The 26,100-nt window shown below is 43.6% G+C and overlaps 3 protein-coding genes across 7 annotated transcripts; all 3 read left to right on the forward strand.

Moving 5' to 3' along the window:
* Positions 1-39: 39 nt before the first annotated feature.
* GDPGP1 (GDP-D-glucose phosphorylase 1) lies at positions 40-4,413 on the forward strand. The gene is made up of 2 exons (XM_012542390.3): positions 40-1,202; positions 2,492-4,413. The coding sequence occupies exons 1-2, from the start codon at positions 1,102-1,104 to the stop codon at positions 3,705-3,707; spliced, it is 1,317 nt and encodes a 438-aa protein (XP_012397844.2). The 5' UTR covers positions 40-1,101; the 3' UTR covers positions 3,708-4,413.
* Positions 2,941-18,391, forward strand: LOC100928322 (tubulin polyglutamylase TTLL13P). 5 transcript variants are annotated; one of them, XM_031955607.1, is made up of 16 exons: positions 2,941-3,023; positions 5,345-5,597; positions 6,484-6,524; positions 7,043-7,161; positions 7,767-7,897; positions 8,101-8,257; positions 8,442-8,585; positions 9,081-9,166; positions 9,482-9,713; positions 10,239-10,423; positions 10,978-11,163; positions 14,600-14,786; positions 15,457-15,636; positions 16,545-16,866; positions 17,522-17,798; positions 17,996-18,391. In XM_031955607.1, exons 2-16 carry the CDS (start codon positions 5,356-5,358, stop codon positions 17,997-17,999), a joined length of 2,493 nt encoding a protein of 830 aa, XP_031811467.1. In that variant the 5' UTR covers positions 2,941-3,023; positions 5,345-5,355; the 3' UTR covers positions 18,000-18,391. The 5 variants fall into 5 exon arrangements, with proteins under 5 accessions (XP_031811467.1, XP_031811468.1, XP_031811465.1 ...); XM_031955608.1 differs by lacking the exon at positions 2,941-3,023 and adding an exon at positions 3,534-3,711; XM_031955605.1 differs by lacking the exon at positions 2,941-3,023 and adding an exon at positions 4,486-4,819 and having other exon boundaries at positions 17,543-17,798.
* A 103-nt stretch (positions 18,392-18,494) lies between these two features.
* Positions 18,495-25,388, forward strand: NGRN (neugrin, neurite outgrowth associated). The gene is made up of 3 exons (XM_031955613.1): positions 18,495-18,940; positions 21,977-22,087; positions 22,487-25,388. Exons 1-3 carry the CDS (start codon positions 18,705-18,707, stop codon positions 23,118-23,120), a joined length of 981 nt encoding a protein of 326 aa, XP_031811473.1. The 5' UTR covers positions 18,495-18,704; the 3' UTR covers positions 23,121-25,388.
* The last annotated feature ends 712 nt before the right edge of the window (positions 25,389-26,100 follow it).

Here is a 26,100-nt window from a genome sequence, read left to right on the forward strand (position 1 = left end):
CCGGCTCTCAATTGCCGGGGGGAATGCGTCCAGGTAGAGGTTTCCAAAATCAGGCGCGTGACGTGGTTAGGCGGGGGAGGCGGTGTGCAGAGACTACCGGAATGCTGGGACCTGCGGCAGCTGCACTTTAGAAGAAGACCTTGCTTTAGCCCCACGCCTGGGAGAGGCCGCGGGGTGTAGTGGGAAAAAATGCGGAGTTTGGACAAACAGGTCCCTCGGGGCTCAAGTTTCCTCGCTAATTTGTAGCGGGCCTACACAGGACTTCATTTCCTACAATTCACAGGGACGAGACCCCTTCGCTCATTGGAAGTCTCTGGACTACATATCCCAGAGGGCTGTGCGCCATCTCCGGTAAAGGTCTTTGATTAGTGGCGTTTGAACCGGAAAGCGGGAAGTTTTAAACGACCACAGCCTTTCCAGAGGGCCCCATGGTTAAAGGGAGGAGCCGGCTTTGCTGCTCTTCCCCAGGGCCAGACCACCGGAAACAGCTTGAACTGAGGTGGTAGTCCTTGTCTGAAGTGGCAGGTCTGGCTTTATCGCCCCGCCTCCCTCCCCCTCACTCAATATAAACTCCAGTGGCTCCACGTTTTGATTGGCGTTCAAAGCCCCTTTTAACCTAGCCCCGTCCTAGCCTTCCAGTCTTCTTACTCGTATTATCCCGGACCTGGACTGTTCGATTCCGCAGCCCTGTTCTCCGCTCTCCACATCTCTTGGCCCCGAGTGCTTTTTCTCTGGCTGTGCCCCATGCTCGGAACGCTGTTTGTTACATCACGTCGGGCAGTCACGTTGTCGATAGGTACATTTTGGAAATCCGTCTTGAGGACTAGTAATAGTGTCTGGAGTGAGGGTTTGAGCCAGGAGCCGAATAGTCGATTGTCCCCAAAACAGAACATCATTTCAGGAGGATCGAAACCACAAAACGAGGTCAAAGAACAAGGTGATCTCTGAGCTGACAGCTCCTGAGAGACCTGGGACAGGGATGTCTCTTCCTCTGGAAGCTAGAGGGGGTGGGGCAGAAAGGCTAGACTCCGCCCATTAGCTCCTCGAGAAGGAGGGGGTGAATTCTACCTCACAGTTGCTCCTACCCTTTAAGCGAGACGCATGCGCACTCTTGACTCCGAAGGTTCAGGAAGTCAGTCAGTCAGTTTCCTCTTCCCAGATCTTGGAAGAGGCACCAGGATAGACTGGTGGGAAGAGCTCAGGTGAGGAGAGGAGGGAAGCGAGGGAAGCAAGACGGTGCACTCACTCCGGAGGAAAGCCTTAGGGGACGGGAGCAAAACGTAGTCAACATTTTTTGGGAAGCCTCTGTGCTGGGAAGATTGGAAGCTGTGGAGCCCCCGTTGTTAGCCCAGGGGAGCCCCGAGAAGGGTGGATGCAGAAAGTTTTCCTTCGCTACTCTTCACCCCTATCTCCCCGATCTCCCAACTCCCTCCCCCCGCCTTTTTTTCTGATATCTTTAACGAAACCTGTCAACTCTTGCCCCTGTTAGTGGAAAAAGCACCGAGTCACAAAAAAAGGGGCGAGTAGGAATAATTAGTGATAGCAACTTCCTGATCTCCTGCCGAGACGTTGTATCCCCTGCTGGCTTTCCTCTCCCTTCCACTTGGTGACTTTGTGACTTAAACTATGTAGTCGCTGAGCTGCAGAATCCTCCTGGGTAAAGTGGGGACACCTGCCCTATCTACCTATTTACAAACCTGGGGTTATTAGGAAGGTCAAACAATTATTTAAACGTATGTGTTCCTTAAAAGCTATAAGGCAACATTCACATTATAGTGTGAATGTTAATTTCTGTTTTATATCTCCTACTATGCAATAAAACTACACTCTGAAGGGCAAAGAACATCTCTTAATTTCTCATTTTGTCTTCCATATTCTACATATCGGAGTGGGTCAGTAAATATTTAATGAATTAATTTAATTATTTGGTACCCAACTGTGGCCCTGTCCTCTCCACTACTTTCCCAAGTCTCAAGGCTCATTGCTAACTTGCTGAGGAAGAATACTTAATTTCCAAAGTGTAACCAGCTGTTTTGTCCTAATGAGAGAAAATAGCTAGGAAACATAAATGTAAATTTTAACTTGAGGTACTTTTGCCTCCACTGCCCCCTTTTTTTTGGTTTCTGGACTCATTTAGAGGGTGGTGAAGCTGGAAATGAGAATTTCAGCTGGGTTGGTACATTGGCAGATGGAAAATGTTATGGAACAGGTTATAAAACCTGTTCGATTTTCCTATGCATAGGTTTGGCCTTGCTGTATACATACTAAGAAACTATATCATTAAACATATCATGGGGCATCTTTATACGTACAGACACAACAGCAGAAAACTTTTTACAAAAATAGATTTGAAACATTACTTTTCTAGAACTTTAAAGTTATTTTTCAAAGTGATCTAAAAAACCAATAATCCAGTGGCCAAAAAAATTGGTAAAACCCTTAGAAATGTAATATACTCTGTGTTCCTTTACCCCTTCTTATTGTGTTCCAGATCACCTGGAGGAACCCATATCTGTAGAACTTGGGATTTGTGCCCTTTTCGTATGGCTATACCACAGAATATAAATGAAACTTCAGATGTTTTGCCTCAGAGCAATGGCTGTGACGAACAGTCAAGACACCCTATTGGGCTGGGAATATTGGATTTTGTGTATTGCCAGGAAGAACTGATAGTGAAAGGGATACAATGGCAAATTAGTGAATCTGGTATCTTGTGTCCCCCTTTGCTGTCTCGTTTTGATTGTACCCTGCAGTCTTCTTGGAAGCAACGGATGGAACAAGGATTGTTTCGTTACTGCCTTGGGGAGCTGCAAACCCAGATCCTACCTGGCCCTCTGGGTTTTGTGGCTCAGCTGAATGTGGAACGGGGTGTACAAAGAAGACGCCCTCAGAACATCCAGAGTGTGAGGCAGGCATTTGACCCTCAGCAGTTCAATTTCAGTAAGATCAAACCAGGAGAAATCCTCTTCCGCTTACGCAGAGATCCAGGCTTTCCGATGGCTCTCCAGTGCACTGAAGTCCTGGTAATTATCAATGTCAGTCCTTTGGAATGGGGACATGTGCTGTTTGTGCCAGAACCCACCCAGGGGCTACCCCAAATCCTCCTGCCAGACCCATTACAGTTTGGAATAGAGGCTGTTATGCTTAGCACCCATCCTGGCTTCCGGGTGGGCTTTAACAGCCTAGGTGGCTTGGCTTCTGTGAACCACTTACATCTGCATGGTTACTATCTGGCCCACAAACTGCCAGTAGAGACAGCTTCAAGCCAGCCACTAGATCCCAATGGTTATATCTACCTCCTAGAAGGACTCCCAGCCCCTGGTTTCCTATTTTATGTGGATGAGCCAGGACCAAAGTTGAAGGCACTGGTGGATAGGGTCTGCCAGGTCACCAACTATCTCACTGACCAGGAGATTGCACATAACTTATTTGTGACACGGGGGGCCCCGCCTGGAAACCCACCATCCTCATTGGCCTACGTTGGTGTCCGGGTCATCCTCTGGGCCCGGAAGTCCAGCTTTGGAGTTAAGGAAGGGGAGGCTTTCAATGTAGCACTCTGTGAGCTGGCAGGACACTTGCCAGTTAAAACATCCCAGGATTTTCACAGCTTGACAGAAGCTTCAGCTCTGAATCTCATTCAGCAGTCTCTCCTGCCTCCATCTCAGTTTTTACAACTTCAGGAAGCACTGGTGTCCCTCATGGCATAGCATAGTAGGTTCTTTCCCTGGGTGATATTTATCTCCTAATGTATCTTGTTCCTCCTTAGTGTTCAAAAAACCTTCAGTAATCCCTATTGTTTTTAGGGCATATAAAAACTCTTAGAGGTCTGACATTTGCTTCCAACCTACTTTTCTATACTTACTTCATATCAATTCCCATGTCAGCCAAACTGGACTGCTAGTCAGCTAGTGCTGAGCTCAGTGTTCTCCAGCCTTACAGTTCCACATATCCCTCAGTGCTTGGGATGCTCTCCCTGCTCAATACTCACAGTCTTTGCTTTTCCGCGGTTTCTAAGTACTGTTTCTCCTACCAATGAATCCTTTACGGATCTACTACCAGCCCGAAGTTGTGCGTTCCCTCCTTCCTTGTCATCTTGTACTTTTATTTGTGTACAGGAGTGTAGGTCCCATGAAGACAGAAACTAGCCTTTATTATAGTACCCTGCACACATAGACGGATTTAATAAATGTTTATGAAATTATGTTGTATTAATACGTACACACATGTGTCTCTGTGCACAGACACACGTGCTCGGCCGCATCCTTAAGTGCACTCACTCCGGGGGGGGGGAGACTCTGTCCAAGATCACCTCACAGCAGTTTGTTATCGGTAACTGCTTTCCGGTCGGTTTCTTAAAAGTCGGGCAGCCATAATTTAAACAATCGGCCCGTTATTAAAGATGCGGGCCCGGCTCCGGTCACTGGCCACTCGCAGCCCCAAGTGCTGCGGGCCGGGGCCGCAGGGCCTCGGAGCTAGCAACGCGCCGTGCCCGGGCTTCGGCGAAGTTCTGGAGTCTGGCTCCCTGGAAACTACAAGTTCTAGCGTGCGCTGTGGGCAGTTCGGAAAGCCCATCAGGCTCTCCAGGCAGCCGCTGGGGTCTAATGCACGGTCGCCAGGCCTCCGGAGTCGGGCCCTCGTTCTACCCAGCCTAAGATGGCCGCGGCGAAGGCCGAGGTGGGTGTGGCTGGGGAGAAGAGGCCCCGCCCCTCCAGAATGCTTCTCCGAGGCGTGTCCATGGCGACAGCAGCAGCGGTGGCGGCGGCGGCGGCGGCGCTGCGAGCCTGTGGAGGCGCCGCCGCCGCCGGGGTCTCAGTGCTAGGTGAGAGCCCCGGGGAGGGAAGCGGGCTTCTCTCCGGAGCCGCCGGAGCTGGTCCCCGACAGCCCAGGAGACGCACGAATCGAGCTCTGGGCGAGGGGAGGGGGATGAGTCTTCCGCCGGGCCGCTCCTAGGCACTAGAGGGCGCCGCTGCCGCGCCGGGACCTCCCCCCTCAATCCCCGACTGAGCCGCTGGTGATTAGCATCCTTTCACCCCTTCCTATAAGTTCTCCTGCCCCTTGGGTCGCCCGCCCCAGCAGCAGTCCCTGCACTGCCCAGGTCGGCTGCGGGGAGGCGTTCCTTACCCCTCCATCCCGGCCCCTTTGGTCCCCGGTCGCCCAGTTGAGTGGGCGCAGGCAATGGTCCCCGCCACGAATCTGCAAGCAGGTGTCACTAAAACTGTCCACCTGGAGCCATACTCTGTGTGCGCGTGGAGAAAGCAAGCGATGGGACTAGCTGCACACACGCGTCAGAGTCAGGGCAAGCCTCACTAACCCCTTACCCCTGGGTATTTTGCCTCTGCTGCAGAATCTGCAAGTATGGAGAATGTTATCTGCAAAACCAGTGAATCAGAGGATGACTATGGCGAGGAAGAGGAATCCGAGGAGGAAAATATTAAAAGGGTCATAGGCTCCTCCACTGCTCTGCAGCAGGACAGCCCAGAGGCAGGTGGGAATGCGGCCCCCACTTCCATTGTCAACAAGTTTCAGAAGAAAACGGCAGCCCCTTCTGAGCCAGAGGACCTAGAAGTTGGGAGGAAAAAGAGACGGCGAAAAAGAAGGTGGTAATAGTTTCCTGCATCCTCTACCTACTCTCTAGGCTTCTGGGGATCCCTCTGCTAAGGCCGCTGGAAACCAGATGTTTGTCCTTTCCCTCTCTAGTGAAGAAACAAGGAAGACCCTAACTTCACAGACTTTTTTGGTCTTTTCTCTTTCACAAGAATTGCTTGGATGTTACAACACAATAAACATTAAGTTGCCTTATATGTGCCCAACACTGCCAAATACTGAAGTAGATTTGTGGATAGTGTAGTATTTAAGTTGAGCTGTAAAAGATGGATAGGGATGCGAAAGACAAAGAAGTGGGGGAGGGAAGTATTTCTAGGTATTGCAAATGGTTTGCAAAGGCAATAAAGCCATACTTTTGCAAGCTAAGAGTAGCCTAGTTTGTCTAGAACAGAATTGAAGGTAGTAAAATGATATAAAGCAAGAATTTTTAGAATGCCTCCGATTAAAGAGAACTTTAAATGCAGACACTGAGTTTCTGCTTCTTTCAATTCAATTAAAATGCTTGCTGAATTGTCAACTTATTTATAGGTAATGGAGAACCTCTGCTAAGGATTTTTGAGTAAATGTCTAATGGAAACAGGTGGGAAGAATCAGACAGGTAGTGAAGTTGGTGACATGTAACAGATGATGTGATGGTGGAATCAACAGATTTATGTAACTAATTTATTATGACAACTGGTCAAATCTGAATTTTCCTTCATTGGGACTGCTGGAATTCTGGTCTTTCTCCTGTGACTTCCATAGTGGCATAAGAGAATTTGGTTAGCTCTTCAGGTGTTCTATTTGGGGACCCAAGATCTGCCCACCCAACTAGAGTTCAGTTTTCCCTTCTATCCTATTTTTAAATTTCACTTGATTTCCTATCTCCCTCTGTTGCAGACTCTTGACTATCAACCTGACCAACTGCAAGTATGAAAGTGGTAAGAACTTTATTGTTGTTCAGTCGAGTTTGACACTTTATAACTTCATTTGGCATTTTCTTGGCAAATATAGTAGTTTGCCATTTCCATCTCTAGCTCATTTTACAGATGAGAAAACTGAAGCAAACTGGGTTAAGTGACTTGTCCAGGATCATACAATTAGTAAATGTCTGAGGCCAGATTTGAACTTAGGTCTTTTGGGATCCAGGCTCATGGCTCTATCTACTGCACAATCTAGAAGCTTTGGGAACCATGCTTTTGTATCTTTGGCATAGCTCTGGAGAATCATATTCTACTTTATTGGCTGGGATTACTAGCACACAGATCTTGGAAGAAGTGTTCTGATATAATCATAGATCATAGGAATAATCGTAGATCATAGGAATCTGCCCCTCACCCATACCAAATATTCTCATTCTTCATCATACTGAGATTTAGGCAATGGTCATAGTCTCTTCTTTCTGTTTCACATGGTATGTACCTTGAAAGTCAATGTCAGGACTTTTCTGTCTTTTCAGTTCGACGAGCTGCTCAACTCTGTGGTCTGAAAGAGGTCGGGGAGGACGAGGAATGGACAGTGTACTGGACTGACTGTTCTGTCTCACTAGAGCGGGTTATGGACATGAAGAGATTTCAAGTATTAACTTCTTGGGAGGAAGCACTAAGCAAAGGGGGCTGTATCAATAGAATCATCTACTCCCATCATTGCATTAGGATAACCAAAAATACAGTTTTTTTCCCTTTGTTTAGTACCACAAAGAGAGTTTCAGGGAAGACCACTCCCAGAAACTTCTTAGGAAAGAATTGGGGCTTTATATACCATAATAAGACTTCAGGGGGGAAACTTAGACAGAAACAAAAAGAGAGGACAGAGAAAGAGAGCAAGAGCTTTAATTAAGCACTTACTATGTACCAGGCACTCTTTAGGAGCTATAAGATCAGTAAAGTACTTTGTAAATTTTAAAATGCTATATAAATTCTAGCTATTTTTATTATTACCTTTAAATCCAAGGATTTCCTTCTTGGTTTTACCAGGCAAAACTCTTTTGCTTCATTGCTTATATGTCCCAAATTGTCACTCTACCTCCATCCCCAATGCTTGGAATTTAGGGATTACTGCTACCTTTCCTGTGCTCCCTCTCCATTTTCCATTATTGCTTCTGTCAATCTAAGGAGCTAATACCCACTTTGTTTAGATGAACCTAGCTGACTCTTGTCTTTTTTTTTTTTTTTTTTTTTAAGAAAATCAACCATTTTCCAGGAATGACAGAAATCTGTCGTAAAGATCTATTGGCACGAAATCTCAACCGCATGCACAAACTTTATCCTTCTGAGTATAACATTTTCCCCCGAACCTGGTGCCTCCCTGCAGAGTAAGTAAATGCTTGTTATTTCAAAATGGCACACAAGAATAAAAATTAGGAGAGGGATTCAGCTGGCCAAAGAAAAACTGACCTGAAATGAGTGTTCCAAGAGAGTCACACGGTGAATAACAGGAATAACCCAAAGGACCCTGTGGGTGAGTTGTGACCATGATATCTGGAAGCTTTCTGACCACTACCATTGTGCCAAACAGCTATGGAGACTTTCAGAACCATGGACGTCAGCGGAAAACTCGTACTTACATCTGTAAGCCAGACAGTGGCTGCCAGGGACGAGGCATCTTTATTACTCGGAATCCTCGGGAGATCAAGCCAGGAGAGCATATGATCTGTCAGCAGTACATATCAAAGGTGAGTTTAGACCACTGACTTATTAGTCACGGGGACATTTTTTTCTTAATAAGCAACTGAATCTGATTGTATTTTCCTAGAATCATGTGGGAGGGGACCGGTTTTAGTACCCTTTTGCCCCCTCCACTTTCCTCAGTTTTAGTTCCTACTGCTCGCTTCCCTCATGGGGATCACTCTCTCTCAGCCCTTCCTCATTGATGGCTTCAAGTTTGATATGAGAATCTATGTCCTGATCACATCCTGTGACCCGCTTCGTGTCTTCATGTATGAAGAAGGTTTAGCCCGCTTTGCTACTATGCCTTACATGGAACCAAGCATCAGCAATCTGGTATGAGGACCTAAAAGGCAGCCCCGAAGTAGAAGTATGTACAAATCAGTGCTTCAGTATTTCTCCCTTCCCTTGTCAAGAAGTCCTTACATCAACATTATTGTTATTAGATAAACTTGGAAAAAAATAACTTAAAATTTCTACTTGTTTAGAAGAAGGGATGCCAGAGGGACATACTCATAGTTTGACATGGCAACTTCTGAGAATAATTTGGGGAAATCTCTCATAGCTGAGAAAATTAGTAATAGTTTGGGGCAAAATGGAATTATTAAAAATAAGTTTAGCAGAATTTAAGGCATTTGAAGAAAGGGAACCACAGGACCTAAGTGCAAGAGCAGGGTCTTCTGCTGAATTTTTAGTCATCCAGAAACCTGTGAAATATAAATAAGGATCAGAGAGGAAAATTCTTGGGAGGAGTGAAATGAGGAGTACAGAATGGGGTAAGGAATATACTTTTAATAATATCTTGAAAATATTGAACTGATTCCTTCACAGGATGATGTCTGCATGCACCTGACTAACTATGCCATCAACAAGCATAATGAGAATTTTGTTCGAGATGAGACAATAGGCAGCAAGAGGTATTTCTCCTTTTATTCCCTTGCATGCATTGTTCTCCCATCCCTCTGCCAGTCCTGCAGAGGCAATGTGATAGCCCCAGTAGCCCAAGCAAATGAGTGGCCTCCTTGAAGGCTAATTTCTCTGGAGCACTCAGAAAACAGTCTCTCTTATCTCAAGCTCTCTGAACCCTTTCCCATGGTGGCCCATAAATCCCACCCTTGTTTCCAACTCTGATATCATTCCAATCCTCACTTTAAAGGATAGTTTCCTTTGAAGCTAAAAGGATATGGGCTTAGTATTAGTTTCCTGAGTCCTCTGAGTACTGGGCCTCACAGGAAGCTGTCAACACTCAACACCTGGCTGAGGGACCACAACTACGAGCCAAGAGAATTGTGGGGGGACATCGAGGACATCATCATCAAGACCATCATCTCTGCTCATTCCGTTCTTCGACACAACTACCGAACCTGCTTTCCACAGTATTTGGGGAGTGGCACTTGTGCCTGCTTTGAGATCCTTGGCTTCGACATCTTACTGGACCACAAGCTGAAGCCCTGGCTGCTAGAGGTGAGGACAGTCCCCAAGATGTCAGAAAACCCAGATCAAGGGATGGTCAGATGGATAGCTCTTTCCTTGTAAAGCAGTGAGCCACTGGTCCAAGACAGAGGCATGAAATGGTTGAGAATGAAATGAATGAAGCCTCATATCTGTATAAACACACACACATGCCTGTCGGTCTCTTTATACTGACACGCTATTGTTGAGAGAAAGGAGCAACCTGTGCCTGTGTGTAGAGTCAAAACTTACTGGACCCCAAGCCAAGGTAAATGCCCCTCTTGCACCATGGGAAGCCAGACCTGGGATCCTGACTGGTTTATACCAGGAGCCTTACTTTAGTAGTCATAGCCTCTTTGCCTTGCCCTGGCTAATCCTTGATATTTACACAGACCTTTATCACAACCTGGCTGCTGCTGATTAAAACCACGTCTCATCTTTAGCCACTTAAAGGGACCTCTCTGTAATGATCTTTCCATTATCCCTACCATTCTTGGGGGACTTAGGCAAGGGGTAGATTATGACTCTTCCTGGTAGGTCAATCACTCTCCGAGCTTCACCACAGACTCATGCCTCGACCGGGAAGTGAAGGATGCACTTCTTGGTGATGCCATGAATCTTATCAACCTCCGAGGCTGTGACAAGAGGAAGGTGCTAGAAGAAGATAAGCGGAGGGTGAAGGAGAGGCTTTTCCAGAGTCATCAGCAACCACGAGAATCCCGGTATTCTGATGTTTTATGCATGTCATTAAATCATGTTTTTGCCTACTCTGCCATTGTTTTCTTTCTAAGAAAGCTCCTGGCTTGGCCTAGTTTACTTGTTTTCTAGAGTTTGGCACAACACGTAATTTCTTTGATAAAGATTGGTAATATAGAAAATGGAGCCATGAATGATGCTGCTATTCTAAAAATAAAAGTAGCAAAATACGTTTCCTCTAGTATACCTGCCTATATTGGAAACAAAAACAAAAACAAAAAAAACCCTGTTGAACACACTGAGTATTTGGCATTACCACAGTTGGTAAGTTCAGCAGTACCAAGCTATGGATGAATTTCTAATCTCACAACTAGAGTTGGGCCACAGAGGTGTTTTTTTGTTAGGAGGCACATTGGATTTGGTTGATTTAAATTATTTTTGAGGTGGTTCTGGGCTAAAGTTTCAAGCTAGCCAGTAGTAGGAAAGATGGGGAGACATATTTTTCAGGCTTACACCCTGAATTAAGCATACCCACACATATATACATACCCCCTCCTTAAACTAAGAATGATTCCTACAGGCGAGAACAAATGGAGTCATCAAATGCAGCAATGCTGGACCAGGAAAAGTATGAGAACTCCCACCTAGGTGGTTACCGGCGTATCTACCCTGGGGCAGACTCTGAAAAGTATGCACCCTTCTTCAAGCACAATGGCTCACTTTTCCAGGAGACCGCTGCCTCCAAAGCAAGGGAAGAATGTGCCAGGTACATTGCCCAATTTAACAAACTTTTTTTCATCTTAAACTTTTCATTTTCTCACTCTTTCAATCTTCTGGCACTCACTGAGATCTGTCACCCTCCTGATGACACACTATCCTTAGGCCACCATTTCCAATACCTCTCATACTCTTCCAACCTCCTGTCCCTCACAAATTTGGTCATGCTTGGAGAATAAGAATATTCCTTGTTGCCACTTCAGTTTTCCTCTATCACAATCATTCAACAGCCTATCCTATTTCTAAGGTTCATTTAGTCCATAATTCATCATATAATAAAGATTCTATAGCTGTTATTTATCAACTCCCTTTCCTCAATGAGTTCAGTGCCTGGCTTTCTCTCACCTTAATTGCTTTCTTACTAGGGACTTGTACATATTGCTGTATCTTCAAACCTTCGTTTCCCATGACCTGTGCTCCTCTACCCTAGCTATACAGAGAGACAGTCTTATACTTTTAATATTGCCATCATCAATACATGTTCACTTTTATGTTCAGGAACTCTGAAATTGCTTTATCTGAACAAAATCATTTTTATCAGTCTATTTTTACTTCAAAATAACAACCCCTAACTCTGTTCTTTGTCCTCAGTTTGACCTCTAGTCCCTCCATCCCTGTTTCTTGGCAAGCCACTGGATACACTCTTTCTGTATATTTAAACTTTAGTGAAAAAGCTCAACACAAATCCCTTGTTCCTCTTATCCTATCACCAATTTTGTATTATATTCATTATCCACTGCCTTTGGTTCTATCTCTGTGCTGCCAAGTAGAACTGTAGAAAATCAAGAAACTGATGACTACAAATTTGTGTTATATATTTTCACTCTTGAAGCAAGATAATCCTTTTATACTTTCATAATCGATTCCCTGGGCAGGTAGGTGATACAGTGAACAGAGTGCCAGGCGTGGAGTCAGGAAAACTTATCTTCCCGAGTTCCAATCTGGCCTCAAATACTTTCTAACTCTGTGACTCTGGGGAAAGAAAAATATCTATTTGCTTCAGTTTTCTTATATGTAAGCTTAACTGGAGAAGGAAATGGCAAACTACTCCAGTATCTTTGCCAAGAATACCCCAAATGGGGTCATGAAGACTTGGGCACGACTGAAAAATGTCTAAGCAACAAAACTGATTCACTATTCTGTTCACCTTAATAGCTTTTCTTTTATCTCCCCTCAACTTAATTTCATATTTCCTTAAAAAAATTGAGGCCTTGGCTGAAAAATCCTTCTTCTCTCATCCTCCTCATCTCATATTAGTTAAATGGGTTTCCTCACTACTTCCTCCTTTACTGTATTTCATAAGATGATGTGCACTTTCTCCTTGTCCAAGTAAATCCCTTTGTGTGTACCCTTGATTACCCTTAATCATATCCTTTCTCACTAATCTTCAGTCTCTAACGCCTGGATATTTCTCTGCTTCCAACAAACATACTCGTTTCCTCCATTCTTAAAAACAAGAAAAAAAGTCCTGCTTTTGATCCATCCAGTCTAATTATTGCAGTCCTCTTCTATTTATTCTTTTCTAAATCCTCTGGAATCTGTCTTCCAACCTCCTCATTTAACTGGAATTATTCCCTCCAAAGTGAATGATCTCATTCATCAAATCTAAAGGCCTTTTCTCATCTTCATCTTTTTGTGCAGCCACTGATACAACCCAACCTCCTCATTTGGCTGGAATTATTCTCTCCAAAGTGAATGATCTCGTTCATCAAATCTAAAGACCTTTTCTTATCTTCATCTTTCTGTGCAGCCACTGATACAATCCATTATTTTCTTTCCATTGATACTCTCTCCTCTATAGGTTTTTGTTAACACTGCTCTCTGGTTGCTCTACTCCTACCTGCTTGACTACTACACTAAGTTTCCTCTACTGGATCTTTATTCAAAGGTCATGCCCACTAACTGTGAGTTTGCCTCTCAAAGTTCTGTCTTGAGACTTTTTCTTCTCCTTATATATTCTTTCTTAAGCAGCTAGGTGGAAAAGTAGACAGAGCCAGAAATGTCTTCCAGAGTTTAAATCTGGCCTCAGATACTTACTAGCTGTGTGACCTTGGGCAAATCACTTAATCTTGTTTACCCTAAATCCTCATCTGTAAAATGAGCTGAAAAAGAAAATAACCAATCACTCCAGTATGTTTGCCAAAAAAAAAACAAAAAACAGAAGGGGTCACAAAGAATTGGACACAACTGAAATGACTGAACAATATATATTATTTTGCTTGGTGATCTCATCAGCTCTCATAAATTTATGAAAATGATTCTCTAATCTCCTACCCAGCCCTAAACTAAACTCTCTGTTAACCTCCAGTTTTGCCTCTCCAACTGCCTTCAGGACATCTCAAATCGGTTGTCTTTTAGGCGTATCAAATAACACATGTGTCAAACAGAAAATATTCTCTTTCCTCCAAAATTCTCCCTCCACTTCCTTTCTTCCCAGGCTTGTAACTTTACTGTCAAGTTTAACTCATCGTTCTTAATCTTATATATTCAATCCTGTTGCCAAGTCTTATTGTTTCTACTTTTGCAATGTGTCATATACACATATCTCCTCTTTTCTGACACAGCCACAACTCCAGTGTAGGTAAGCTCTTACAGCTTACCCTGGACTACTGCAGTAGATTTCTGATTGGTGTCCTTCACAGTCCCATCCATCTTCTGCTAGCTGCCAGAGTGATCTTTAAGCACAGGTCTCAGTACTCTTCTATTCAGTAAACTTCAGGCCCTCCCTATTAACATCAGAATCAAATATAAAACCATTCACAAACCTGACTTCTTTCCACCCTTCCATGTTTCTTAGTTTACCCCCTTCCATTAGTTCTTGCTGTTCCTCATACACAACACTTCATCCTGACTGCCTAGGTTGTCCCTAGGGTACCTAGAATGACCTCCCTTCTTGTCCCCACCTCCTGGCTTCCCTCAAGATTCAGTTCAAAACCAGCCTTCTTTAAGAGGGATTTCCTTACTAATTCCTTCCTCCACTTTGATCCCCTAGAACATTCCCTCTGACATTCCTTCCTGTTTTCCAACTATGTAGATCATAGTAGAATGTGAGCTCCTTGAGGGCAGGTTATTTTTGGTTTTTTTTTTTTTGCCTTTCCTTGTATCTGCAGAGCTTAGCACAATATTTGGAATGGTAAGTACTTACTAAATGCTTGTTGACTAAAGATTTGGCCACACTTCTCACAATCATATTAATATGAGAGAAGACATTCAGCTTTTGAGACTTAACCTCTACCACTGGTATATGAGAAAACCAGACATACAGAGTTGTTTCTTCTTTCAAGTTCCAATTCCTTTTTCAAATCAGAATCTAGGTTTTATTAGGCTTTTTATCAATTTTGGGATTCCCAAGTTAGAATCTCTATACACACATTCCTCCTATCCCTTGTATTACTCTAGTACCTGAAACTGCTTTGTCTTGCCAGGCAGCAACTGGAGGAGATCCGTCTGAAGCAGGAACAGCTTGAGGCCACAGGCAACAACAAAAGGAGGAAAGAAAATAAGGATGTCAATCAGGGCGAATCAGCTGGAGAGAAGAACAGGTCCAAGGCAGCGCCCAAAGGCCTGCCCAATCGCTTGAACTACATAAGGTCCAGGAACCAAGAAAAGCAGGTGTCACTGGCTTAAGTTAAATCACAGAATCATTTATTCTCAGAGCTAGAAGGGACTTGAAAGGTCATATAATCAAATTTTTCTCATTCTACAAATGAGGAAATTGAGGCCTAAAGAGGTTAAATGAGTTGTTCAAATATCACAACAAATAAGTAGCAGAAATGGAACACAGGTCTCAAACCTTTTCAACCTGCTCTTTCCATTATACCAGGCTTCTTTTTCAGTAGTGAAATCAGAAACACAAGAAAAATGGCAGGCTATTCTAGAGGGAATTCATGCTATCCTATGAAAAATAAGATGTAAATTCTAATTTAATTAGCAAAATTGCATGTGACTTTCTAGAAAGTAAATTTTTTTTCGAGTACGAGAAAGCAATGAAAGAGGAGGGACATTTAATTCTGAAAAGATAAACTTTACATAAATGTCCATTTTCAAGGAAAAATTTGGGGTTGAATGAATAGCATGGTATTTGACACTTTGAGTGATCTATCAAGCAACAAGGAGGCTAGGGAAGGGAGGGATGACAAAGTTGGGGATAGTGGGAAGAATGAAGAGGATTTTTATGCTGAGAAGAATAGGGAAATAACCATGCACAGTGCAGGACCCATTAATACTAACATCTTTTGCTGATAATTTGGGGCCTTTCATTGATCACTTGTGTTTTCTGTAGCTTCCAGCAGTACAAGTGGACACCATGCAGCCTCAAGAAATTGTGGAGGAGGAGGAATTGGAGCGGTTGAAATCCCTTCTTCAAAGGGAGAATCTTATTCGTAGTCTGGGTATTGTAGATCAGCTAACTCGTATGCTGCACCCCACTCAACGACCCCAGAACAAATTCCCTACAAATCGGGTGAGAGTGCTTTCACAGTCTTATTTAGCATGGGAAAAGGGGGTTGTAAAATGTGTTAGGGGATAGTACTAGGTAGCTTATTCAGAATAGTGCTTGACATCCTGACACAGCTGCTACATAAGACCTACAATGAAAAGGATTTGGAATCCTTGACTACATCTGATCCCCAAATCCTGTGATCTTTCACATTTAAAGATACTGTCAGGGAGCAGCTCCTAATGGCCAGTTTGTCATAGCTTATGAGCTAGGTAATCAGAATGTTTGTTATGTACTTTTTTATGTTTGGAGAGGTATGGGGTATGGCTCCAAATATTGCCACACTGAAATCGAAGCCAAAGCCTTAAATTCTTAAGTCCCCTGTAGCTTCTGAACAGCTCTTTTCCCAGAAGTACCAGGGCTGATAGGACTACTGAACAAAGGGGGCAACTACCTAAACTAACAATGTCTTTGAACCAGAAAGTGCAACAAAGGATATATTTAATATTGTTTATAAATAAATTTATTTATAATGGCAGAAAAGTCTGCTTTGTGGCATATTGATATTTTGTGATTAGTCAAGTTGAATGATTTTCCACCATTAGTGTCAAATTCAAAAAGAAATGGATCCCTGCGGCTACTGGTAATCAAAAAAAAAAAAAAAAAACAAACCACAAATTAACATCATCTGTTGTACTATATTTTAATTTATTTTGTTAAACATTTCCTAATTACATTTTAATCTGGTTAGAACCACACTAGGAAGATTCAAGTTTGACAAGTTTGACCTGCCTGAGTAAGCTACTTTTTCCAAAGCTAAAAAGAAAAGTTAGTTGGATAGTGGTTTTTCTAGAAGAAACCATTCGGCCACCCATTTCTCCCCAAATGTCTCTCCTCCCAACAAAGATAGTAAGGCATTACTCTTCTTTTAGGCTAGATTTCACCAGGATGGACTTGGCAATCGAGATGTGCAGTCTGTGAATCTCGTCCCTTTGTCCCTTATAAGAGAAAATACCGTCCAAGAACTGGGCCCTAACTTCATACAACCAGTCCGGACTCACACATTCATCCCCAACATCCTGGGTCCACTGTCAAACATGAGAACAACCATCCCCCACCCTTCCCACTGCCAGTTGCAGCCCAAGAACCTCAACTGGTTAGGTACCTCTTCTGCAGGAAGTAGTTCCTGCTCACTGACAATGAAGAAGTCAGGCAGACGTTATTTTTCCAGTTCTCGAGGCAAGCATGATGGCCGTAAGTACCTAAATACTGTACCAGAAAGATTTTTAACAAAAACCTCCTTACACCTCTTCCCACATGACTGGTTTGACCACTCTCTTTCCCACTTATCTAAGACTCTGATTCTCTCACTCCTTCACAATTAATCCCCACTGTATCAAATACTATTAAGCATCCTGGGATAAATTAATTCTGGAACATATTTCAGCTAAAACCCCAAAATTGATACCAAAGATCATTTATAAGACTAGGAATGGAAGTCCTTAGACATTAGAGAAGTTGGTTTGTAAGCAAATGAGCACTGAGCAGTAGGAAGGACTCATGAAGTTTCTTAGAAGCTAAAGTAGCCTGGCATTTGGAAGTGAGATGTATTAATGTGAATTAAAAAGCCAAAAATTAAATGAGTACAAATAAGCCCAGGGCTAAGGGTTAGGCATAAGTCTTCTCAGCAGAAAGAAAAAGTAACATCATTTGGGAAACATGGACTGACACCATGCTCCTGGCAGTCAAGAATCTGGATGATGAGTAATAGAAAATAGAAGGGAGGATTTATTTCTCTAGAATTAAGGCTAGTCACTACTTGGCTACCACAGTCCCAATTTTGCTAAGTGGTCTTGGGTTGGGGAATGAACGATCAAATAAACTGACTCGGGCTCTCTCAAATCCTCAGGGTCCCGTATTTTTATTTTAGAGGGCCAAACTAACAGAAGGTTAGAAGCCATGAACCGGGCGCTGACAGGATCAGTGCCGCCCTCCCTAACCCCAAGGCAGGGCTACCTTCTGCACCCGGAGAGAGAAGCGAGTGACTGCTGGGCTGGCTGCAGCCTGCCCTCCATGTCAGAATCCAGGCACAGAGTCACGACCCGCGAGCTGACGCTGTGTCCCGCCTCTGCACCCCTTCTCCAGCACCCCAATGCACTGGGTCTCCTCAACATCAGCCACCACAGGTAAGAGCGGCTCGCCCACTCCGGGGGGCCGGGGCTTCCTTAACCATCAGGCTGTCATCTGGTAACAGTGCCGAGTCGTGAGGAACCGAGCGTCGCCCAAACCCCCGGGTTCCGGGGAGGCCGGGGCGCAGCCAGCCCAGACAAGCGGCCGGGGAAGCAGGGCGGACCTCCAGACTCAGACCCGCTCTGTCCCCCAGGTGATGGACCTGAGCCCAGGGCCGGAAGAATGAACCTACTGGTCCCTGGATATCGGAGAGCAGAGGTAACATCTGAGCCGAAAGAGCAGGAGACGACTCCCTGGGCCGGGCCTGGGCCCTGAGCCTAGCGACGAAGCCGGGCGCCAGACCTAACCGAGCAGAGCCCGGTGACCTGCCGGGGGCTGCCGGCGCCCAGGAGGACGTCGCCGCGTTGCGTGTGACGTGAGGTCTGGCGTGCGTGCATGCGTGCGTGGGTCGGGGAGGAGCGTGCTGCCTCTCCACCGCCGCTCTTACCCCGCGGGACCGCTCGAGAGCAACAGTCGGTCGCGGCTGGGGCCGGGACTGAGCTCTTAGCAATTGTATCCGTCTTTTTATTAAAATTTTATAGTGTTTCTCTTCCTGCCTCTGACTTCCCCCCTCCTCCGCCTCGCGTATCAGGCTTGACTAGGGGGACCAACTCCTCAGCTCTTGTCTCTCACCAGTCAACTCAAACTGGGCGATAAACGGTGCCGGAGACGCGGGCATTGGGCCCTGAGGCTCAGGGATGGCCCGGACCCCCGCCCGCAGTCCCAATCGCGTACTGAGAGACGGCCTTCCGGTGAGGCCGGCATTGAGCCGGCCCCTTCCGCTCCCAGTCCCGTCTGAGCCGCGCTAGGGGTGGAGTTCCGATTCTGCCGCCGCCTCCGCCTGCCCGGACAGTGGCGGCGCCATGGCGGCCGCCGCCGCCTCCAGCTTCCTAGCAGCCTCGCGGCTCCGCGCAGCCGCCGCCTCCAGCTTCCTAGCAGCCTCGCGGCTCCGCGCAGCCGCCGCCTGGTCTCGGCTCGGGGTACGCGGGGTGGCGGGGCCGCCCAGGACCGGCCCGAGCCCCTGTTCCGGCCGAGGAGATTTGGAGGACGACCTGGACTCAGACTGGGAACCGGAGCGGGAGCTGCAAGAGTTGGAGAGGTACCAAGGTTGCGGCTGTGGCCATTCCCGGTCTGGCTCCGCTGTTCCCGAGAGCCTGGAGGTCGCACTGCCGGGGCTGGCTTCTATCGGTTTGCGGGCCAGCCACGCCCTCCTTCCCCGTAACGAGCGATTTGCCTCGGAGCAGCCTGGTAGTGGGAGGCAGGGTACGGAGGGAGGACGAGCAGGCAGGACACGCTGGCCGGCGACCGACCGACCGACCGACTGACTGACTCAAGTATAACGGCCGCCGTGTGCGAGGACCTGGCTCCGAGGAAGGGCGAAGACCAAGTGACCAGGGCCTCCAGCCTCTATCGAGGGATCTTGTCAGCTTCCTCCTATGACCTGAAAGCGGGGCTCTTCCCGAGGGGAGTGTGCCAACTTCACCTCATCCAGTGGCGGGAGTTCACTGCCGCTTCTGTCAAAAATGTCTAGTTAGCCCACTTGTCTCTTTTACAGACGTTTCCATCTATTTTCCTCCTTTCCTTGCTCGATACTGTGAACTTTCTCTGAAGGAGAAATTAGCGGGGTTTCTTCATAGGGATTAGGATCTTTTCTTTGTGCCTTTTTCCCACAGTACTCAACGAAGACTTCAATATTTACGTGGATGACTCCTCTACTTAATCCAATTTCCTTTTCAATTCACACTAGTATGGTGACACCGTATTTTGGAATTATACCATCTCCAAAATGTAGAACTTTGAAGTTCTGCTTTTTCGATTCATTTTCATTGTCCTAAACTACTCCTGTTTTCTTACTAAATTTATTTGATTTTGGAGACTTCTAATCCTTTCCTTCTCCCCATTTTTTCAGTTATTTTAGTTCCATTTATGTCTCTAGGGAGCCTTCACCCTATTGCCTAACGCTTTAATATTTTATAAATTACTATCCTAGAAGTCTTTGTCCCCCTGATTTTAAGTAAGCTGGTACTAAATTACAATTATTCATTAGTGTTTTCAGACTAATTACATCAAACCGGTTTTGTTCACTACAAATTTATGCTTCTTACTTAACCATGCTGCTGTATCACAGCTGTGCCCTTTCTCTATCAGCTTCATCTCATTTCATTAATTTTTTCTCCCATGGGTGATGATTTTCTACTTCATTGAAAAGACTTAACACTCTCCTGTGTTGACTCAGATGCCTGCCTCCATTCCTCATAACTTGAAAGCATCATTACCACTCTCTCCTTCCTTCAGGCCATAGATTAATATTTATTCATATTCCTCATTAAGATTTAATTCTTCCATCACTTTCCTTGATTTCCTATTCCCTTCTAAATGTTTTGCAGAACTTTGGCTTTGTGACCGTTTCCTTTTGTATCACCTTCATTCTTTCCTTTTCCATTGACCCTTTCTTATCTACTGATAGGTACATCTACATGTTCAGGTCTCTTGAATCCTTAGCAAGCTTTCCTTTGACCTTTCTATCCTATCTACTAATAATCCCGTTTTTCTCCTTTTCATTGACAAGTTTCTGAAAAAAGGTTAGCTGTTTCTATCTCTTCTTCACCACATTACAGTCATTATTCTAATGTTCCTGCTTTCTTTACTTTGCATCAGTTCCTACAAATATTCCTGTGTTATTCTGAATTCCTCATATTTATTTTCTTGTGGCATAATGAAATAGAATATGTTAATGTACTACAATTTGTTTAGTTAGCCATTCCCCAAACAACTGACTTTGTTTCCAGTTTTTTTATACTGTTAGAAAAAAAATGTTTTTGTGACTATTTTGGAATAAGAACAATAGCTTTTTAAAAAGACTTTCAAAATCACTTCTCCAATTTATCTCTTCACTGTAAGGATAATTTTATTTATAGATGGTCATGCCACTGTTCTGTTGAAAAATCTAAATGACTTGTTCTTCCTGAATAAATTTCAAACTCTTTGTTTTGAATTCAGGATCCTTTTACAGGGTGCCATATCTCCCTCCAGACTCATCTCAAAATGAACCAATTGATGGCCAGTATGCCTGTAGTCCAACCAAATCACATCCATTCTCCTTCTTAGACCTCTGTTTTTGCTTACATTGTCCCCTTTCCCTAAAATCTTTCCTCTTCATCTACTGACTTTCTACTCAATGGAAAGAAAGCTAAGTGACTTTATAATCAAAGGATTTGGGTTCAAATATCATCTTGGACCAGTCACTTAATCTCTTCAAGTCTCAAGTTTCTCCTGCTATAAGATGAGGTAGTTAGACCAGAGGCCTATTTCAGCTATATAAAAAGTTCTTTGAATGGTCCTATAAATCTCAGTTAAAATGCTCACTTCTTTTCTTATAACAAGTAATCTTTGTGTCTCACAGCACTTTATTTTACAGCTCTTTAATGTAGCAAAATGGAAGAGTTCTAGATTGAGTCAGAAGGACCTTGGTGTAAATCTTGGCTCTGCCATTTATTACCTGTGTGACTATAAGCATGTCACTTAAAACCTCTAGGCCTCAGTTCCTTTCTCTGTAAAAGGAGGTTGACCTAGATGGTATCTAAGTCCCTTTCTGTTGCTACCGGCAATCACTCACTGTAATCTGGGTCCTTGGAGGCCAGGCATCTGTGTCTTACCTGAACTACTATTCTTCTTTGTACCCAGCACAGTAATGTTGTACATGTACTTAGAAGTTTGCTGAATGAATGAATGAATGGGTAAGGAATATGGCAAAGAGATACAAATCACTATCAGAACACAATTGAATATGTGGAGTACAGAAATGAGGCATCAAAGGTGATTTGATTATTTCTGACAGAGCAGCCTGGGGAAAAAATTTCATAGGCAAAATGACATTTGAGTTGGATTTTGACAAATAGGTAGAAATTCTGAATGCAGAAATAGGTAAAGAGGGTATTTCAGGTATAAGGAACAGGTTAAGCAAAGGAAGAGGTTTTCTTAGCATGTTTTGGCAGCTGTGCTATGATCTGAGTGAGCCAGTTGAACAGGCCTGAGGTATGAGGGGAGCTGGACTGAATGTTCACAAAGGCAGCATATGGTTTTGAGGACTGTTGCTTAATCTCACTTTTAATACTGTTTTTTTTTTTTTCCCCAGATATCTGAAACAACAAAAAAAAGAGATTAGATTCCGAAAAATCCTCAGATACATGGAAGCCTCAGGTGCCCTCCAAAGGATCCTGAGTAGGGATGCCATGGACCAGATTCGGTAAGAAAAATTAATTGTATTGTCTTTTGTAGCCTCTGATGTCCTCAGAGTTAGAATCCTGATGAGAAACCTAAGGCCTCTCATGGCCAGGGTGGGAACAGGGCATGGTTCTGGCAGGGGCTTATGCCATATACTTTTAGTGACTCTTTCAGTGTTTTAACAGCTTATTAGAGTCAGACTCAAAGTTTGGGATATGTGTGACCTGAGGCTGTTTACATAGTACCATAATCACTCAAGGATTGAGAAAGCTGTCCATTTTTCTCTACTTATTGAACCAGTTTGTCTGGGACTAGAAATAAATATCTTATTTTGTGCTTTCAGAAGCCTTATTCTTTCTTAGCCACAAATTTGCTGACATCAGTCTTCACTGCAGCTTAGAATTTGATCCATTCTTTCTAGGCATTTACACAAGGAATTCTCTGAGGACTGGTCAGTTCCCAAATTAGCTGAAGGCTTTGGAGTCAGCACTGATGTGATCAGAAGGATTTTAAAGAGTAAGTTTGTTCCCACATTGGAGCAGAAAATAAAGCAAGATCAGAAGATCATCAGTAAAGCTAGGATCATCCGCCATCCACAGACAAAACCGGCTTTACAAGAACAGCCACCACTGCCATCCTCTACAGGACATCTGGTCTCAGGAGCTCTGTCAACATCAAGACAGGAGGCCCTGCCACTGGTCCATCATAAGCACCAAGACTGCAGTTCAGCTGTACAGAAGAAAGAAAAGAATCCTCAGGCGTGGAAAACTGCAAGAAGTCAGGAAGTTAGGGACAAAGCAGCTCAGAAATTGAGGAGGGAGAGGCATATTTCTCTAGATGCAGCCTTGGGTGATCATAGAGAAAACCGTAGTATACGGCCTTCACCCAGGAAGCAGAAGCAAGCAGCAGAGTCTCACCCCGATGGGTGGATAAGTAAGGAAGAGGAAGAGGGGGTAAAGGAAATAGAAACAGATGGCAAGGAGTTCAGCAGCAAAGTGTTTCAAAAAGGGAGGGAGTTCTTTGATAGTAATGGAAACTTTCTTTATAGGATTTGAGCAGAAATTTGTCATAGTTTTCAGAATGTCACCAAGTAGGAAGAACAGTGCTACCAGTTTTGTATTTTATTTGTACTTGAATATATCATTGTCCCAAGTTGCTATATATTAATTACCTTCCTGGATTAGGAAGTGTTGAAGTTCTTGGAGTGAGAGAATTTTCTGTGAAATTCTGGACTTCAGTGTGCCAAAAGTGGTAAGTCATAAACGGCAACCATGAGATAGAACAAAACTGTTGGTACCTCTGCCTTTTGACCTCTTGACAATAGACTGGCAGCCAGGTGGTTTTACGGACAGAGCATTGGACCTCGGATTTGGAAGAGAGGACTTCAGATCGCATTTCCTGTGTGACCCTGGGTCACAAGCATTTAACATCTCTCTGCCTCAGTTTCCTTACCTGTAAAATGAGGAAAATAGTAGCACCTACCTTCTTGGATTGTTGTGAGGATTAAATAAGATATTATTTGTAAAGTTCTATATAAATGTTATTGTTACCAACAACTGGTGATCCCTGGTATGGTGGTATAAAATAAGCAGGATATCTTTACTGAAGGGTCTTAATCAAAGTTCAGGGACCCAAGGAACTTATGGTTTTCACGTTACAAAAAGTCACTCACGTTGTAAGGGGCTGAATTCTGGTGGTTCTGAAATATGAACAGTTAGGGAGTAGTGGAAAATTGCCTGATGGCTTGATAACCCAAATTGCCTAGAACTTAGCAGTAACTGGTTTTCTTGTATGAAAAATTAAATGACATTTAGAGAATTAGGTTAATCTGTCAAAATGTTGCTTGGTATCATGAAAGTTGAGTTATGTGGTGGTGAAGTTGGAAGTGGGGCAGGAGGAAAAACAAGAGAACAGGAATTTTCATTTTTTTCTTAGACATTTGAATGTAAATGTTAAGGTTTCTTTGGTGGGCTTTGCCACACTGCCTATGGGATACACGGAGATCTGTTGAAAGTACTAAAAATCACCCTACATTTTCTGCAAGTCAGTTTTGCTAACAATAAAGCTGTGAAGGTAAGTTAATGTGTTGTTTGTGGCTAGAATTTCCCTATATTCTGTTGTGAAATAGGACACTGGAAAAACATAATAGAACCCAAGGCAAAGAAATTTGAGGAGAAAAGAAGAGATGAAAGTGATCTGTGAGAAAAAGTAATTCTGGCAGGGGCAGACATTTCAGAACCATCAGTACAATTTCTTGTCTTTATATTTCCTTTGCCCTCTCCCCCCGCTCCCCACCCCCCCCAACCTACATACAATCAACTTTTTTGAATCTTTCAAAGACTTCATTCCACTGAATTAGGTTATCCTCTATACAAATGGAATCATGTATTTTAGTCTAATTTGTGTATAGTATCTAAATTAGGTCCTGCCACCAAGTTGGTGGCTCAGAATCCATTTATAAACAAGTTGGGCTCTCACTTCAGTATGTTAGTACAGATTGGAATGCTGAAAAATTTAAATATAGACCACAGTTTTCTTTTGTTTTTTTTCCTAAAACTAGAGGTACTTTCATCAGATAAAAAGTTGATAGTAATGAAGTGCCTATAGTCTATATGCAAAGCACTGTGCTTAGATCCAGGGATAGATACAAAGATCCATAGTTATCAGATTTTTTATAAGAAGGGGGCAAAGATAACTAATACAAAATAGAACATATTATGAGTGCATCAGCAAGGTACAAAGTGCCTAGAGAGTTCAGAAGAGGAAGAAAATCTGTTTGGAGAATTAGCAAAGGTTTCAGGGTAGTTGTATCTTGAATCCTAAGGATGGATAGGATTTCAGCAAGTGAAGATGAGGCTAGTTAGCTGTTTTAGGTAAAGAGAGCAGTTAACATTGGATATTTACATGGAACAGTGAGACTTGTTGGCTGTAGTCATGCTAGACTATGAAGTGTAAGGACATGAATTTATGATTCTAATATTAGAGATCTAGTACAAACCAGTTCTGGTGGTTTGTTGAGGTAAAAATAAGGACAATGAGGGGCAACTAGTTGGTGCAGTAGATAGAACATCAGGAACACTTCCTACCTGTGTGACCCTGGGCAAGTCACTTAACCCCAAATGCCTGGGGGAAGGGGGGAACAAACAGAAAATTGTTATATCTAAAAAATAATAATAATGAGAGTGGAATGAGGAAGGGCCAGAGTTCAAGATTATCATAAAACTGGCATTGATGACTAGCTTTGTAATGAGTACTCCTTATAATAATCATCCTTTAAGTAAGAGACTAAAAATAAATATTTTGAGAATTCAGAAATATATAAAGTACTATATTAGTCAGTATGGGACATACATAAATTTAAGAGACAATCCTTGGGGGAAGCTAAATGGCACAGTGAATAGATTACTCGCCCTACAGAAGGGAGTACTTAGCACTTAACACTTAATAGCTGTGTGACCAAGGCACTTGACCTGAATTGCCTCACCAAAAAGAAAAAGAAAGAAATCCTTTCTGATGGAAAAGAGCCTTGTCTTGAGAGTCAGAAGCTTTGGGTTGTAGTTTCAGCCATTTAATTTCTAATTTGGGGCAAGTCTTTTAACCTCCCTGAAACTTACCTTTTTAAGCTATTAAATATTTGAATTAGATGATTCTCTAAGGTTACATATATATTTTAAACATTTTGATTGTGTTGTTCTGTTTGGTGAGACAAGATTATTAAATATGAAGGAATTAATCAGGCAAATGATATTGATACGGGTGAACGTCCTAAAAAACTGTGTCCCCTTTTGATCTGTAAAATTAACACTCTGAAATTGTGTACCTTTTGAGCTGAAAAGAAGGGAGATTCCAGTCTCAGGCCTTCCTGGGAAGCATATCTCCCCAGACAAGTTAAGTGGCTTCATTGACTGGGCCTTTTCTAAGGCAAATCCAAATTGCCCCCTACCCACATTGATAGCTGAATTCTCATTCAGGAAGCCTTTAAAGTGATTTCCATTTACTTGGAGATCTGGGTCTGATATTGCTAAGCATCTAGAC

The sequence above is a fragment of the Sarcophilus harrisii genome, chromosome 2 (genome assembly GCF_902635505.1).
Source record: "Sarcophilus harrisii chromosome 2, mSarHar1.11, whole genome shotgun sequence".
Lineage (NCBI taxonomy): Eukaryota > Metazoa > Chordata > Mammalia > Dasyuromorphia > Dasyuridae > Sarcophilus > Sarcophilus harrisii.

Bases quoted from the DNA above. Each gene is read 5' to 3' on its own strand.
- GDPGP1 (XM_012542390.3), top strand. From the start codon at position 1,102: ATGCGCACTCTTGACTCCGAAGGTTCAGGAAGTCAGTCAGTCAGTTTC. The intron at 1,203-2,491 runs GTGAGGAGAGGA...ATTGTGTTCCAG, and splicing joins GACTGGTGGGAAGAGCTCAG to ATCACCTGGAGGAACCCATA.
- LOC100928322 (XM_031955604.1), top strand. From the start codon at position 4,654: ATGGCCGCGGCGAAGGCCGAGGTGGGTGTGGCTGGGGAGAAGAGGCCC. The intron at 4,820-5,344 runs GTGAGAGCCCCG...CCTCTGCTGCAG, and splicing joins CGCCGGGGTCTCAGTGCTAG to AATCTGCAAGTATGGAGAAT. The intron at 10,424-10,977 runs GTATTCTGATGT...TGATTCCTACAG, and splicing joins CAGCAACCACGAGAATCCCG to GCGAGAACAAATGGAGTCAT.
- NGRN (XM_031955613.1), top strand. From the start codon at position 18,705: ATGGCGGCCGCCGCCGCCTCCAGCTTCCTAGCAGCCTCGCGGCTCCGC. The intron at 18,941-21,976 runs GTACCAAGGTTG...TTTTTTCCCCAG, and splicing joins GAGCTGCAAGAGTTGGAGAG to ATATCTGAAACAACAAAAAA. The intron at 22,088-22,486 runs GTAAGAAAAATT...CATTCTTTCTAG, and splicing joins GATGCCATGGACCAGATTCG to GCATTTACACAAGGAATTCT.